The sequence below is a fragment of the Carassius gibelio genome, chromosome B22 (assembly GCF_023724105.1).
Source record: "Carassius gibelio isolate Cgi1373 ecotype wild population from Czech Republic chromosome B22, carGib1.2-hapl.c, whole genome shotgun sequence".
Classification (NCBI taxonomy): Eukaryota; Metazoa; Chordata; class Actinopteri; order Cypriniformes; family Cyprinidae; genus Carassius; species Carassius gibelio.
Window position 1 is genome coordinate 16,000,370 of NC_068417.1, and position 13,891 is coordinate 16,014,260.

General features: G+C 36.0%; 1 protein-coding gene and 1 long non-coding RNA gene across 4 annotated transcripts in view; both read right to left on the reverse strand.

Annotated features, from left to right (window-relative positions):
• The window catches only part of LOC127987236 (uncharacterized), a 156,922-nt gene extending 147,693 nt beyond the window's left edge, over positions 1-9,229 (reverse strand). The window contains exons 1-6 of one of the 3 annotated variants that reach the window (XR_008161103.1): positions 9,055-9,229; positions 8,009-8,344; positions 7,494-7,553; positions 7,063-7,170; positions 6,905-6,930; positions 6,132-6,263 (exon numbers count right to left, since the gene is read on the reverse strand). Coding sequence is in view for 2 of the 3 variants with exons in the window: in XM_052589515.1 (XP_052445475.1) it covers positions 6,240-6,263; positions 6,905-6,930; positions 7,063-7,170; positions 7,494-7,553; positions 8,009-8,344; positions 9,055-9,106 (606 nt within the window). In the remaining variant the exon portion in view is untranslated. Of the gene's footprint in view, positions 1-5,513; positions 6,264-6,904; positions 6,931-7,062; positions 7,171-7,493; positions 7,554-8,008; positions 8,345-9,054 lie in introns of those variants that run through there. The other 2 variants (XM_052589515.1, XM_052589516.1) reach the window with 2 other exon arrangements.
• Positions 9,230-11,575: 2,346 nt separating this feature from the next.
• Positions 11,576-13,891, reverse strand: LOC127987340 (uncharacterized). The gene is made up of 2 exons (XR_008161168.1): positions 13,474-13,891; positions 11,576-12,254 (listed from the first exon to the last, which is right to left on the reverse strand). It is a non-coding gene; the product is annotated as an uncharacterized LOC127987340 (long non-coding RNA).

A 13,891-nucleotide genomic window follows, 5' to 3' on the forward strand; every position in this document is an offset into this window, starting at 1 on the left:
AATATCATCAATGCATCACTTATTCTATAGTTAAAACATTGATGCTTTTAAATTTGAATATATAACAAAGCATGCAAACAAACGGCCACTTTGATCATGTTCGTTTTGTGAATGCGCATGTTCCAGTGACTTATTTGTTAGTTTTCTGATAACTTCTCTTTGATGATGAAATTTTGAGGTTGTATGACGTGGTTCTGAGAGGCGTGTAAAGGGCGTGTTTTAGTGACGTGCAGCGGTGCTTCAAGCTCCAATGTGGAAACCCTGCGCTATTCTGGCCTCGGTGCTACTGGCCCGGGGCTATGAGCCCTGCCCGGCCCGCTTTAAGCCCTGGCTCGCACTGGCCCGACAGTGGAAATGCGGCTAGTGTTGCTGTATGACTGTCTGACCTTCTTTGCAAACAATAAAAGCTTTCTTTGTAATTATACCATAACTTGAGTCTGTCTCTTATGCTGACTAGAGTTCATTTAAATTTTGCAACGACAGTCAGCTATCCAGGCCACCACAAACTCTCAGATCAACATTTACACTTACACCAACTCTGTCCTGGAGCACATCAACAAATGTGTGAGCAGAGTGACCACACACACACACAAAATAAAATTTTCCCCAATAAGAAGCCCTGGATGAAAAGAGAGGTTCGCCTCCTGCTCAGAGCAAGAGATGCATCCTTCAGGTCTGGAGACTGGGAGGCTTACAGCTCAGCCAGAGCCAACCTGAGGAGGGGTATCTGCCAGGCCAAACTCACACAGAAGATTGAAGAATTCTTCAGACCCCGGGCGTATGTGGCAAGGCATACAATCTATCACAGATTACAAACCACCTAACTCCGTGCCCCCCTCCAGCTCTGCCTCCCTCCCTAATGAGCTCTATCACTTTTATGCTCGTATTCTCACTCAAAGCTGAGCACCAACCCAGTGAACTGCCTCTCACACTCTCCACCTCAGATGTTCACTCTGCATAAGGTGAATGCACAGAAGGCAGCTGGCCCTGACAGAATACCTGGATGTGTGCTTAAAGCCAGTGCGGAGCAGCTGGCTGAGGTCTTCACGGACATTTTCAATCTGTCCCTGGCCCAAACAACTGTCCCCACTATCTTCAAAACCTCCACCATCCTACCAGTATCGAAACAGTCCACTGCCTCTGTCCCTAACGACTTCCGTCCTGTTGCCCTCACCCCCATCATTGCCAAGTGCTTTGAGAAACTGGTTGCATCCCACTTAAAATCCTGTCTCCCTGCTTCACTAGACCCATTCCAATTTGCCTATCGCCGCAATAGGTCAACAGAGGGTGCCATCTCAATGGGACTTCACTCAGCCCTCACCCACCTGGACAGTCAGAACACACATGTGAGAAGGCTGTTCATAGTTTTCAGTTGTGCATTTAATACTGTAATCCCCTCCAAGCTGATCTCCAAGCTCAGCCAGCTTGGAATCAACACATACATCTGCAACATGAATTCTAGATTTTCTGACTAACAGACCTCAGTCTGTTAAGTTAGATAACCTCAGTCTCCATCATCACCCTGAACATCGGCATGCCACAGGGCTGTGTACTGAGCCCTCTCCTGTACTCCCTCTTCACCCATGACTGCATTCTTGTTTACACCATAATCAAATTTGCAGATGACACCACGATGGTAGATCTGATCAAAGATGACGATGAGACCGCCTACAGGGATGAGGTGCAGCACCTGGCTGTGTGGTGTGCCACCAACAATCTGGAACTAAACACCCAGAAGACAAAGGAGATCATTGTGGACTTCAGGCGGACTAGGAGTCATGCACAAAAATTTACTTAAATTTTATTTGGCAAGTTTTTGCACAAACATTTTTCAAGTAAATTTAACACATTTGGAAATTAAGTAAATCTACTTAACTAAGTTAAGTAAAAAAAATTAAATAATAATAAGTACATTTTATTGAGAAAAATTGAATTAAATAATATTAAACTAATGCATTTAGCAGACACTTTTATCCAAAGCAACTTACAGTGCATTCAGGCTAACAATTTTCACCTATCATGTGTTCCTGGGGAATTGAACCCCCAACCTTGCACTTGTTAATGCAATGTTCTACCACTGAGCTACAGGAACACTTCAAGATCTTGTGACAAATAAATGAACATTTCACTTACTTACTTTTTTATTTTGGAAAAGTTTTTACACTAACAAAAAACCAGAAACAGATATTCTAGAAATTTCTAAATGTAAAATATTTTTTTTTCAAAACAGTTTTATCAAATGAGGGTAAATAAGTCTTTCAATTCTGTCCCTTTAAACCAGTTTACGGCAAAGACAGCACGAAGGACTGAATTCACATGATAAATATTCTGCAATTAAGAAAACAGACAAAAGAAATAGCACTGTAAAACCCGATAAGTAAACTTTACTCAAACCGTTTGAGTAAACAGATTGCCTTGATTTAAACCATGTAAGTTTTAAAACTTTGCATTTAAGTAATGAAGTGATTAACTAAGTGCTGATTGAGAATTAGTGATGAACAGCTGCTGTAAACAAACAGAATCACTGAAGAAAAGAGAAACACAAGAACTACTACAACTGACTTCAGACACAGACTTAGATGAAATCAACTGAAATAAAATACATGAAATCTCTCAAGATCTGATTAAACAACCCCACAAACAGCATCACCAGCTCCACTTATTAATAACCAGACTGACTTTATTTCTGTCAGACGTCTACAGAAGATCTTATTGAGAATGAACTAAGGTTTAGATGTTGATTTATTGTTTCATTTGAAGTAACCATGTTAGAGATCAGTGTTTGCTTTAGTTGGGCTCTTGACCCTTGATTTCTGTCTTAGTCTTTTCTCTGGCTGTTATAACCGTGTGTTTTTAAAACACATTTGTTGTAACTCAAAAGCCCAGAGGAAATGTCATCAGATGCTAACTTGTACCTAGGTGTAGATTGTTACACGTTGTGTCAGTGATGATAATCATCAATTATTGAACTGTACGGAGTCTATAATCTCTGATGAAATATGTGTTGTGTAATATGATTGATTATAGTAAAAGTGATTCTAAGAGGAAGTGGTTCTGTGATAATAAGTTAATCTGAATGACTTTTCAAACAGTGTGGTCTTCTACAGTGTCAAACAGTCACACACAGACATCAATAATCAGAATATGAACCTCAACAATGGTGACCATAAAAAAAATATCTAGAATATCTGTTTCAGGTTTTTTGTTAGAGTAAAAACTTTTCCAAAATAAAAAAGTAAGTAAGTGAAATTTTCACTTATTTTTCACAAGATCTTGAAGTGTTCCTGTAGCTCAGTGGTAGAACATTGCATTAACAAGTGCAAGGTTGGGGGTTTGATTCCCCGGGAACACATGAGAGGTGAAAATTGTTAGCCTGAATGTACTGTAAGTTGCTTTGGATATTTAATTTAATTTTACTCAATAAAATGTACTTATTATTATTTAATTTTTTTACTTAACTTAGTTAAGTAGATTTACTTAATTTCCAAATGTGTTAAATTTACTTGAAAAATGCTTGTGCAAAAACTTGCCAAATAAAAATTAAGTAAATTTACTTATTACTTTTTTCAGTGTATTTAGTGCTGCTTCATCATACAGTAGTTGCTAGTTCTGTTGACACATGTTGACTCACCTGAGCCACCTGCTGGTAAATCTGAATAAAGGTAATCTTTATGTTTATAATCTGTATACCTAGAACAATCAGCTAGATCTAGCGCAGAGGTTTTTCATCCTATTCCTGGAGAAGCAGTGCTCTGCACATTTTGTATCTTTTATTTAACACACCTAATTCAGATCATCAGCTCATTGGGAGAGGGTTCTGTGCACCGCAATGAGTGTGTCAGATAAAGGAGACACCAAATCTACAAGAGCAGTGGATCCCCAGGGCCAAGATTGAAAACCATTTTTCTATATGGCTATGTGACATACAGTATAGGCAGTAAACTATTTGAAAAATAAATGCATATATTTATGTAGTGTGAAGTCTGATCTCTGAGAAAATGTGAAGGGGCACTAACTTCCTCAGTTCTTTCACTGCATTTTTTAAAAACAAATTCTGAACTGTACCATAAATTTGTCCTATAGTGTGTAAACTTGTCCTGGTGTGACATAGCAAAAGTTAAGAAAAAAAACTTTAATAATACGAAAATAGCATGAGAGAGATTTTCCTCTTTGTTATACACTCATTTTCATACAATGCTATTTATTTAATATTAAATTATAATTAACATAATGTTTTACCCCATTATTTGTCCTGCCAGCAGCAGCAGCTGAACAGTTCTGTTCAAATACACACAATAGACTTAAACTTGCCACAAATCACCAGCAAAAGCAATCACCATAAATGTGACAGGGGGAAATAATAAACAGATATTTGAATTATTCACTAATAAACTAGTGTTTTCTGAGTTGGTGTCATAAGGATGAAGTTGCCGATCCTGACTCGCCATCTCCTCATTATGTGCCTTTAGAGAAAAATATAAAAAATAAAATAAAGAAATCTTAGTACTTCATATTTGTAAGACCGAGCTGAACGAATGTACTTCCTTACAGTCTACATCTGATTATTTTGAAAATGAAAGAATCAACATTTTGTCCGAATATTTGCACATTTTTGTTAACTATTGTATATCAAAGACTGCATCTGAAGGACTGGTCAAACAGAGCTAAACATTGAGCTGTACTATGCTCTTTTCTTTTTATGCTGAACTTCCAAAAAAATCTGGGTTGCAAACCTGTCTACATATGATCATAAAACTGCACCTTTGTAAGATATCAGATAGTCAGCATTTGAACTGCTGTGTGTGTGTGTGTGTGTGTGTGTGTATTTTGTAGTTTTTCAAATGCATCATTACAATATTCAAGTAAGCTCCAAGACAATACCTGCATGTAAACTTGTTATCTAACAAAGGACACAGCAAACCAGTGAAACTTTCCTGGCCTCGGTCTTGGCTAAGCCTGAGGTACATCACCGTCTCCTCCATTATGATGTAAAATAAACAAAAATAAGCAATTCCAGCTCCACCTCTCCTGACAGGATTGTCCTCTCCTCAGTTCTACACTCTCAACACTGCTATGTGACAAAGCGGTAATCGGCAACAACTGGTGGCTGAATTAGGAAATCCTGTGAAGTCGGTGCATCTCATGCACTTTGGAGGGTCCTTCATTGCACTTTAAGGCCTGGCCTTCGAAGTGTGTGCACTGAACTTTGGGACACAGCTGTAATCTAACACAATCATCAGACATAAAACAGCATAAAAACTGTGAAATTTTATGGAATAAAACGTCACGATGAAGAGGTAATAGTTACAGTAAAGCCTTGGGGTGTTGATCGACTCCATCTACATTTTGATTATCATTCTGAATCCAATTTGTTCAAAATACTTATGAAACTTAACCACATTAGTGTTTTATAAAATAATGCATGGATATACAATAAAATGTTCTGTTTACAGGCAGAGATACCTGTACTTAAAAAAAATAATAATAATAATAATAATAATAATCACACAAAATATTAACAAACATTTTTTAATAAACATTTCAATATTTCAATATTTAAAATATTACTGACTGATAACACCAGGGTTAGTACAGTAAAAACCACTTGTATTAATGGAAATAAAATACATTTTTAAAATCAATATTATTTTTAAAGAGATTTAAAACACAACAATAAAACTAGAATAACTCAGATGTTAAAAGCGTCTTTCAGTTCCATTCTATTAAAACAGTCCTTAAGAAATCTGATTGTCCCAAAAGTGTCCACCGGTGTAAACACAAAAGACCACTGTGGTGTTAATCAAAAGTGCTGGAAAGGTAAGTCCAAAAAGATAACTCCATTATTCCAGTTTGGAGGTGATCACCACTTAGTCGTAAGGAGAGCAATGTCCAATGCTTGTTTCACATGCTTCCTCTTCATGCTGTCCATTTCCTATTTTCTGTCATGTGAACAGTCACATGACCCAGACTCATTTAAAGACATACACAAATTAAACTGGTTAAGAATAATAAAATGGCTGAAGACAACATATTAAAACAAATATACATAAATATACACAAATATAGATAAAATCATTATAATATATTGAGCAGTGACATGCGTCCTGTGTGACAAAGTCACAAACTTTAACCTCTGAACTTGTCATCTTAACTCAACATCAACCTGGTGTCGCACTGGTATTCATGTCTCTATTACAGGACGGCTCATGAACTCAGGCTCCGATCCATTGTCAGCACGATTAAATGATGTCTGCACTGTTCTCCTGTATAAAAAAAAATAAAATAAAAAATGATTCAAATGTTCAAATGAAATGAACAAGATTGAAGACATGGATAAAATCTTTTTATAAACTATTAACAAAAAGGCCTTAAACATAGGACGATTATGTTAATGACTAGGGTTATTACAGCTAACTAAACTAAAACCATAATAATAAAAACATTAGCAACTTAAAATAAAAGTTATTAAAATGAAATAGAAAAAAATATATATTTCAGGTAGTAGCTCATAGGGCAACATTCTCATTATTGTTTACTTTATCTGGATGAACTAAAGTAACTAAAACTTAAATCAAAAAAGAAAATGGTATAGACATTTTTGAAAACAAAAAACTAATAGACATGACCACCCCCCCCCCCCCCCCCAAAAAAAAAAAAACCTCTGTGACACAATCAAAACTGTAAGCTATGTAATACAAACAACAAAAGCACAACTAAAATGAAAATGAAAAATAAAATAAAAATGATGGAAACAAAGTATACAGTACAACACGTCACTAATATGAAAATGTATGTATACCACTGCTCCTGATGTTACATTGAAACAGTCCCAGAGCAAAGAGAATCTGTTGTAAATTCACAGTTTTATTTCAGACGGTCAGATTGAGTTCACACAGTATCTCACCTGATCACTGCGCTGAGTCCTGGTTCCTGTAAATCAATTAAACACACATCAGTTTGGTTAACTACAGTAAAAACACAATTTTCACATCTGTTAAGATTATTTTCACACAATAAATCACAATTTAGCATCGTATTAAAACATCTGTATGTGATACTCACTACATTGTCTTGCTTGAGGACACTTGCGATAGTAAATCACACCAACAGCAGCCACAATCAGCAGAACAACACCAACACCAATCCCTGCTTTATCAGCTGAAGACAAACCTGGATCAGGAACAGAAGAAGACAGACACTCATTATTACTACACACTGAATGATAATCACACCAGAATTTAACAATATTTCTCTACATCTTTCTACTTTGGTCATCAGTATGATACTGATTTAACTAAATGGTGTCACCTGGTAGTTTTTCTTTTTTTTTTTTAGAAACAAAGGCTAAAACAGTGAGATGAGAAAAATATCTAATTTAATGCCATTTTATATAGATAACCTCTACATAATCTCTCATCGCTGTCTTTACATAGATATACTTTATCTGATCTCCAGTGATTTTAGCAGTTATTAAAATACTGTTTTTACTTTACCAGATTCTTCCTCCTTCTCTGACGTTCTCTTCATTTGATCTCGATCAGAAACAGAACCAACTGAAACACAAAACAACAGAAGCTGAAGCATCTTTCTGGAGAGAAAACTCTACATTGAGATAACTGATCATGCTGATCATAATACAAGAAAGATAAGTGAGAAATGACTTCACATGCTCGCTCTTTATTGACTTGTCTAAAAAGTAACATTTATCTATTTTTTTTCTGTACTTGCAAAACACAAACTTCTAGGAGAACTAATTATTATAAATGATAGATGCATTTAAACAGATAAGAAAAGATGATCAGCCATTAAATGATCAGAAATTGTCATCTAATAAAACTAATGAATGACCAACTAAAAAAAATATTAGTTTAAATCATTCTGTTCTGTTCAATGATGCAGGTAAAAAAAACAAAAACAAAAACAAATAAAAAATGCCATAGCAACAATAAACACAATGATGTGATTTAACAAATATAACCTGGTTTTAAAGATTCATGAAATGACTCACAATGAACAGTAACAATGAAGGTCTTTTCAGACCCACTGCCAGTTCTGAAGATCTCTAGATGATAACGTCCAGAGTCTGTGGTGCTGGTGTTTGTGATGATCAGAGATCCAGTCTGATGATCCAGCTTCAGTCTGTCTCTGAATCTCTCAGTACCTTCATTACACTGAACATCTGTACAGATCTTACTGAGATCTCCAGTCATTAGTGCGATTAGAGTGTCATTAAAATACCATTGTATATCTACGTCTCGGTCTGCTTTAACACGAGTGTGTAGAGTGACTGAATCTCCCTCCGTCACATTCACTGGCACAACATCTGCACCAACACTGTGAACACCTGGAGAAGAAAATACCAAAATAATTATAATTCAAGCTGAGATAGTGAGACATGAAGCACTGTGAGTATTGTTTGTTACTGCTTTAGAGAAGCAGGTAGCAGTCTGCTCCTGACCTGATATATTCATGATGTATTTATTTTAAGTTGGCCTACTGCATTTCGACTAGAATATAACATTTACATTCATTCCACTAATAAAGTCAAATAAGAAATCAAATCACATTTCCAAAGTCTACGAGACAATAATGATAAAAACAAATGAGGAAATAATTACATTCATCAACGAGACATCAGCGAGTCTCTGACAAAATGAAGGCTGCGTGTTTTTACTATAGTAACACTATGTCATCTACCTTTCCTTTTATAAATCCATAGTTCGTTTTTATAACAGGTAAACATAGGTAACAGGTTAACAAATGCATATTTCATCGATTCAGTCAGCTGCGCAATGTCACGAAATCCTGACTTCCATCCAGAAAACTGCTGTTGACCCTTACAAAAACTATCCATGGTTTTATTGTTTATAAAAGTGTTGTAACTTGCTTTAAACCATAATCCATAACCATGGTCCATAATCAATCAGTGATTTGCTCATCTAAAACTATAACATGACTTCAACGTCAGTTAAAAAAGCAAATGGACGTCTGCTGAGAGTAAGATCACAAAAATGACACAAACGGACAAAAAGAGATTGTAACAAAATGTCTTACCAGTAAGCACGACCGAAAGACATAACATACTCAAAACATTCATTTTCATCATTTATGACATAAAATAAGCTCAATTAAACGAAAAGCAAGACAAATCTAAAAAAACGAAAGTAAAAGTGTGCAGCGCTTCCGTGTGAATTCAAACTACCGCGTGAGCGATTAGTGGCACTTTGAAGTCATAGACGGTGGAACACGCCTACAAAACGCTCTTTTTTTTTGGTTGTTGTGGGGGCGATGACTGGAAAGGAGGGTGGCTCACTACCTCTCAGCAGTGTTGCCAGAATTGGGCTCCTTTTGGTCACGTCCGACCGGAAAAAAATGCATTGGGCGGGTCTTTAAAATTTGGGCTGGTTTTTAATGCAACAGGCGGGTTTTTATTTTTGACTATAAAAAGCAGGGCCGCGGGAAGTAATTTTGAACAGGGGGTGCTGTGAATTTATTTATTTTTTTTGACAAAAAACCTACGAGCCTATAGGCCTATTTAAAATACATTTAAAAATAAATACATTGAGATTTACTACTTTATTGTCATATACACTTCAGTGCACAGCCAGCCAGGGTCTGAAACACACAGACATCAGTTCTCAGATATGCGCAAAGCGCTATTAATCTGAAGCAGAAGCAGAATCAGAAATAATAGTTTAATAATCGAAAGAAAACGAAATAATAACTTTCATTACAATTTCAGATAGCCTATACATACATGCAACATATTTAGATACAACAAATAATATTACAACAAAATATAATATTAATCAAACTTCACAATAACGCTAAAACAATCCAATCGATTTGGTCAGCTGGCTTGAGTCACTGCACGTTTATGTCACGTTTGTCACACGCGACTCTAACTCCAAAATCTTTTTTACGCACACCACAAGGAAATAATCACTGACTATTTAAGCAATTTTTTTATTGAACAGTTCTCCACATCCATTACGCAAAGAACACACGCACAGTATAAAGCTTTCTGTCTCCATCTCCAACCTTTTTACACAAACCACAAGGAAATAATCTCTGACTATTTAAACGTTATTTAACAGTTCTCCACAACCATTACGCAAAGAACACACGAACGAAATAATACTCTCCATCTCCATCCCCACCACCTTACACAAATACTATAGTGTACTACTTACAATTGCTTGGCTAGTCAAAGCTGATCCCATTTGTTGCCAAAAAAATAAATGTTACAAGCGCGGCAGCACCATACTCTTACCTGAGTTACATGCAGGCGGGGTGCCCTGGTTACAGGTGTCCAAATGTCGAGGTGCGCTGTATTATATAAAGATGGATGTATTCTGCCTGGAACGAGCGGGAAACCTCGTTACTCGGCGACCAAACCTGCCTGCCTGACGTTGACAACGTAACTTCCGAACCTGTGTTGATTAGGCCTCATAATATGAAATTAAAATCCAAAATATACGTAATAGCCTACGTGTTTCAAAATCATTTTCTAAAATATTCATAAGGAATTTATAAATTGTGCAAAATATTTTAATAGGCCTACATTTTTTTTATCTCCCTCTCGTCACTAGGGGGTGCTGCAGCACCCCCAGCACCACCACTTCCCGCGGCCATGATAAAAAGTATTCTTTATTTTTTTTTTTTTTTTATGAAAACTAACTATAAAATAAATTATATAATGTAGGATGATGTTTAAATTAGGTATGGTTCAGGTTAGCCAATAAGGTTCTGCCTGTTTCCAATGCCCATGTTGAGCGGGCATTTTCCCTCGTCTCGCTTTTAAAAGATGACACTAGGAATCGCATGGGACTACCTTTACTCTCCAGAATCATGGATGTGCGCACTGGCCTGGTCAGAAATGGGCTTACTTCGGCAACATTTAAACCTCCCAGACAGTTGCTGGAGAGATTTGACTCAACAATCTATTAATCAAACTGGTTGTGACTGTACAAAGTTGGTCCTATCATTAAATAGTTCTAGAATTGTCCTATAATAAAGACGTTTTCATCAGTTCTGCGGGGATTATCTACGTTAACTTCATATTAAAAGGTAAGTGTGTTTATGCTATTAGCCTACAGTTTTATTTTGATGTACAATTCTGATGTTTGATCATTTATGAAACGTAATAGCTGATGCAGATTCAGTGTATCATTCAGTCATTATTTTATTGAAAATTAAAAGAAGGAAAAAAACGAGAGTTCATGTTGATTCGCCCAATGGTCTATAAGTTAAATAATAATAATAATTTTAATAATGATAATATAAAAAAATAATTAGTTGGTAATTAAGCACAAATTTGTAAGTAGCCTACTAAAACAAAAAGAAAAGTATAATGAAATGATATGAAAAAGAACTGTAGTTCTGACAATAGTAGCACAAGAACAATAAAAAATGTTGTCCCCTTCTGAGGTTTCCGATGTAGACCTTGTGTTTTATTAAAATTATAATATATATATATATATATATATATATATATATATATATATATATATATATATATATATATTTATTTATTTATTTATTTATTTATTTATTTAAAAAAAAGATGCACTGGATACAGGGTATCTTCACATTTTTTAACAGCAAATTTAATGACTTTTAAGACCTTTTTAAGTCCTCTAAAGGGAAAATGTAAGACTTTATCTAAACAAAAATACAGGAAAATGTTCAGTCCGACAACACAGATTGATGTGGCGAAGCATTAGTGTGGCACAACTCACCACAGCCACGCTCAAGACAGGTCAAAGGGTCACAAAAACTTTTATACCAAGTGCTGATTGACCTTACAACCCTGACATGGTTGACTATGTTTAAACTATCAGCCTTTAAGGTACTTCAGGTAATTTCTAAATTCTGGCCCCTCATAGCAGTTTGAAAAAGACATGGAAGACAGCCCCAGGACATTACAAAAGCCCATTTCATCATACTTGATCTAAATTATGGTTAAATGTTGCTGCCTAATAGCCTTGAGCTGGGTTTGGGGGTTCTCCCCCAAGAAAATGTTGTTCAGGGTCTGATTAGTGTTTTCTATGTCATTTCAGACACAGATAAATGCAAGCACATACAATAATCTATGCATAGACCTAATGAATGACAGACAATTGTAGGAAAGATCAGGATCAGAAATTTATTGCATGTTCCAGTTGTAGGAGATCCATGACTTTCCAATTTACTGTGGGTCCATCCATTGACACAGAAAGCATGTTCCTTAAATTAAGTTCCTTGGTGCCCTCCTGAAATTATAAAAAAATAAAATCAAAACAAAGTCCACCTCAAGAATGATAAAATTTTCATTCATGTTCACTCAGATTAGATGGTTTGTCTAAAGTAGTGATTCTCAAACTGTGGTCTGGGGACCACTGGAGGTATGCCAGATTACCAAAGAGGTCTGTGAGCAAAAGTCATCAACCAAAAATGACTGACATGGACTGTGACACCGTTGTACATTTCCAATTCACTTCTCATGACTTGTTTTCTAATCATGCACATTATTAGCAGGTGAAGTTAGCCATGGTTTCAGAAGACTAAAATGGCCTGCATTTGTACATGCATTAGGGATGCTCATTAATCCAAATATGTCAAGTTTTTTTTTTTCTTTTTTTTTATTGGCTAAGTGGTCCTTGATTTGAAAGAAAAAAATGTTTGAGAAACAAGTTAAGCCATAATAGTGAATGCTCACGAATTGGGCCTATGTGATAGGGTTCAGTGTCAACGTTGTTAACCTAAAATTGAGAAGCACAAAACAGATATTTGGAGTCTAATTATGAACTGGGCTACATTATTTAATTCAATTAAATTTTACTTTTCACATAAAAAATATGCAAGAAGCATAATGCATATTGAATGCTTTATACAATAAAGTTATTTACAGCACTGCCTTCCATCCATAATGCAGTAGTCCTATGCCTAGATGTCACCCACCCACAACATTTTTTTAACTGATTGGCTGGGACAATATATCGATGCATTTTGAATCGAGAAATTATTCTGGATCGATTCCAATTTTTCTGAATGCATTGCGATTCTCTCTCGAATCGATTCTTAGTTTAGTTTTTAACAGCAGATGCCACTGCGTGCCACACACCACTTGAACCTACTATAAAATAATAATTAATAAAGTTCGAAAAGGTTGAAGCGAAGTACAAGGGTGTTTGCAGTGGGGCGTTTACATTAATCTTGCGTCATAAAAGCAATATATCAATTACATTCTCAGACTCAGCAGAACGCACGAGCGCTCTTCGTCGTGAGCATTTGAGTGTTCGGTTAAAAACTAGCCTAGAGCGCCATCTGCAAAAACTAAGCTCATAATCAATTTGCAACGCATTCGAAAAAAAAATTAAATCAATCCAAGAATTGGGACGCATCGATATTTTTGTCCCAAATATTCATTAGGAAACAAAAACACATTTTAACATATTCAAATCATTTTAAATGTTACTTTTAGAGTCTTACCTTAAAGTGCTCCAGCTAGTCTTCTGCCATTGAGGTGCTCAAAAACTGAGAACCAAGATAGCGAGACCTGACAATCATGGTCTTGTCCACAGCTTTATCGTCTTTGCCCATGCTTGCGATTTCGCAAAATGCCGTGGTGGCGAACCATCAGCGCTACGCGTTCATCAATCACTTACTCGTATGTGACATATGGTATGATGCAGGTTGCACCCACGAAGTGCTGCCCCCAAATGTTGTGCTGGTCAAATTGCGGTTGAAAAAATAAATAAAAATGACGAGTCGGACATGAAATTTAAGACCCCACATGAAATTTAAGACATTCATATGGAAAATTCCAGGATTCAAGACATTTTCAGACCTTAAAAATCGAAAATTGTATTTAAGACATTTCAAGACTTTTTAAGGACCCGCGGGGACC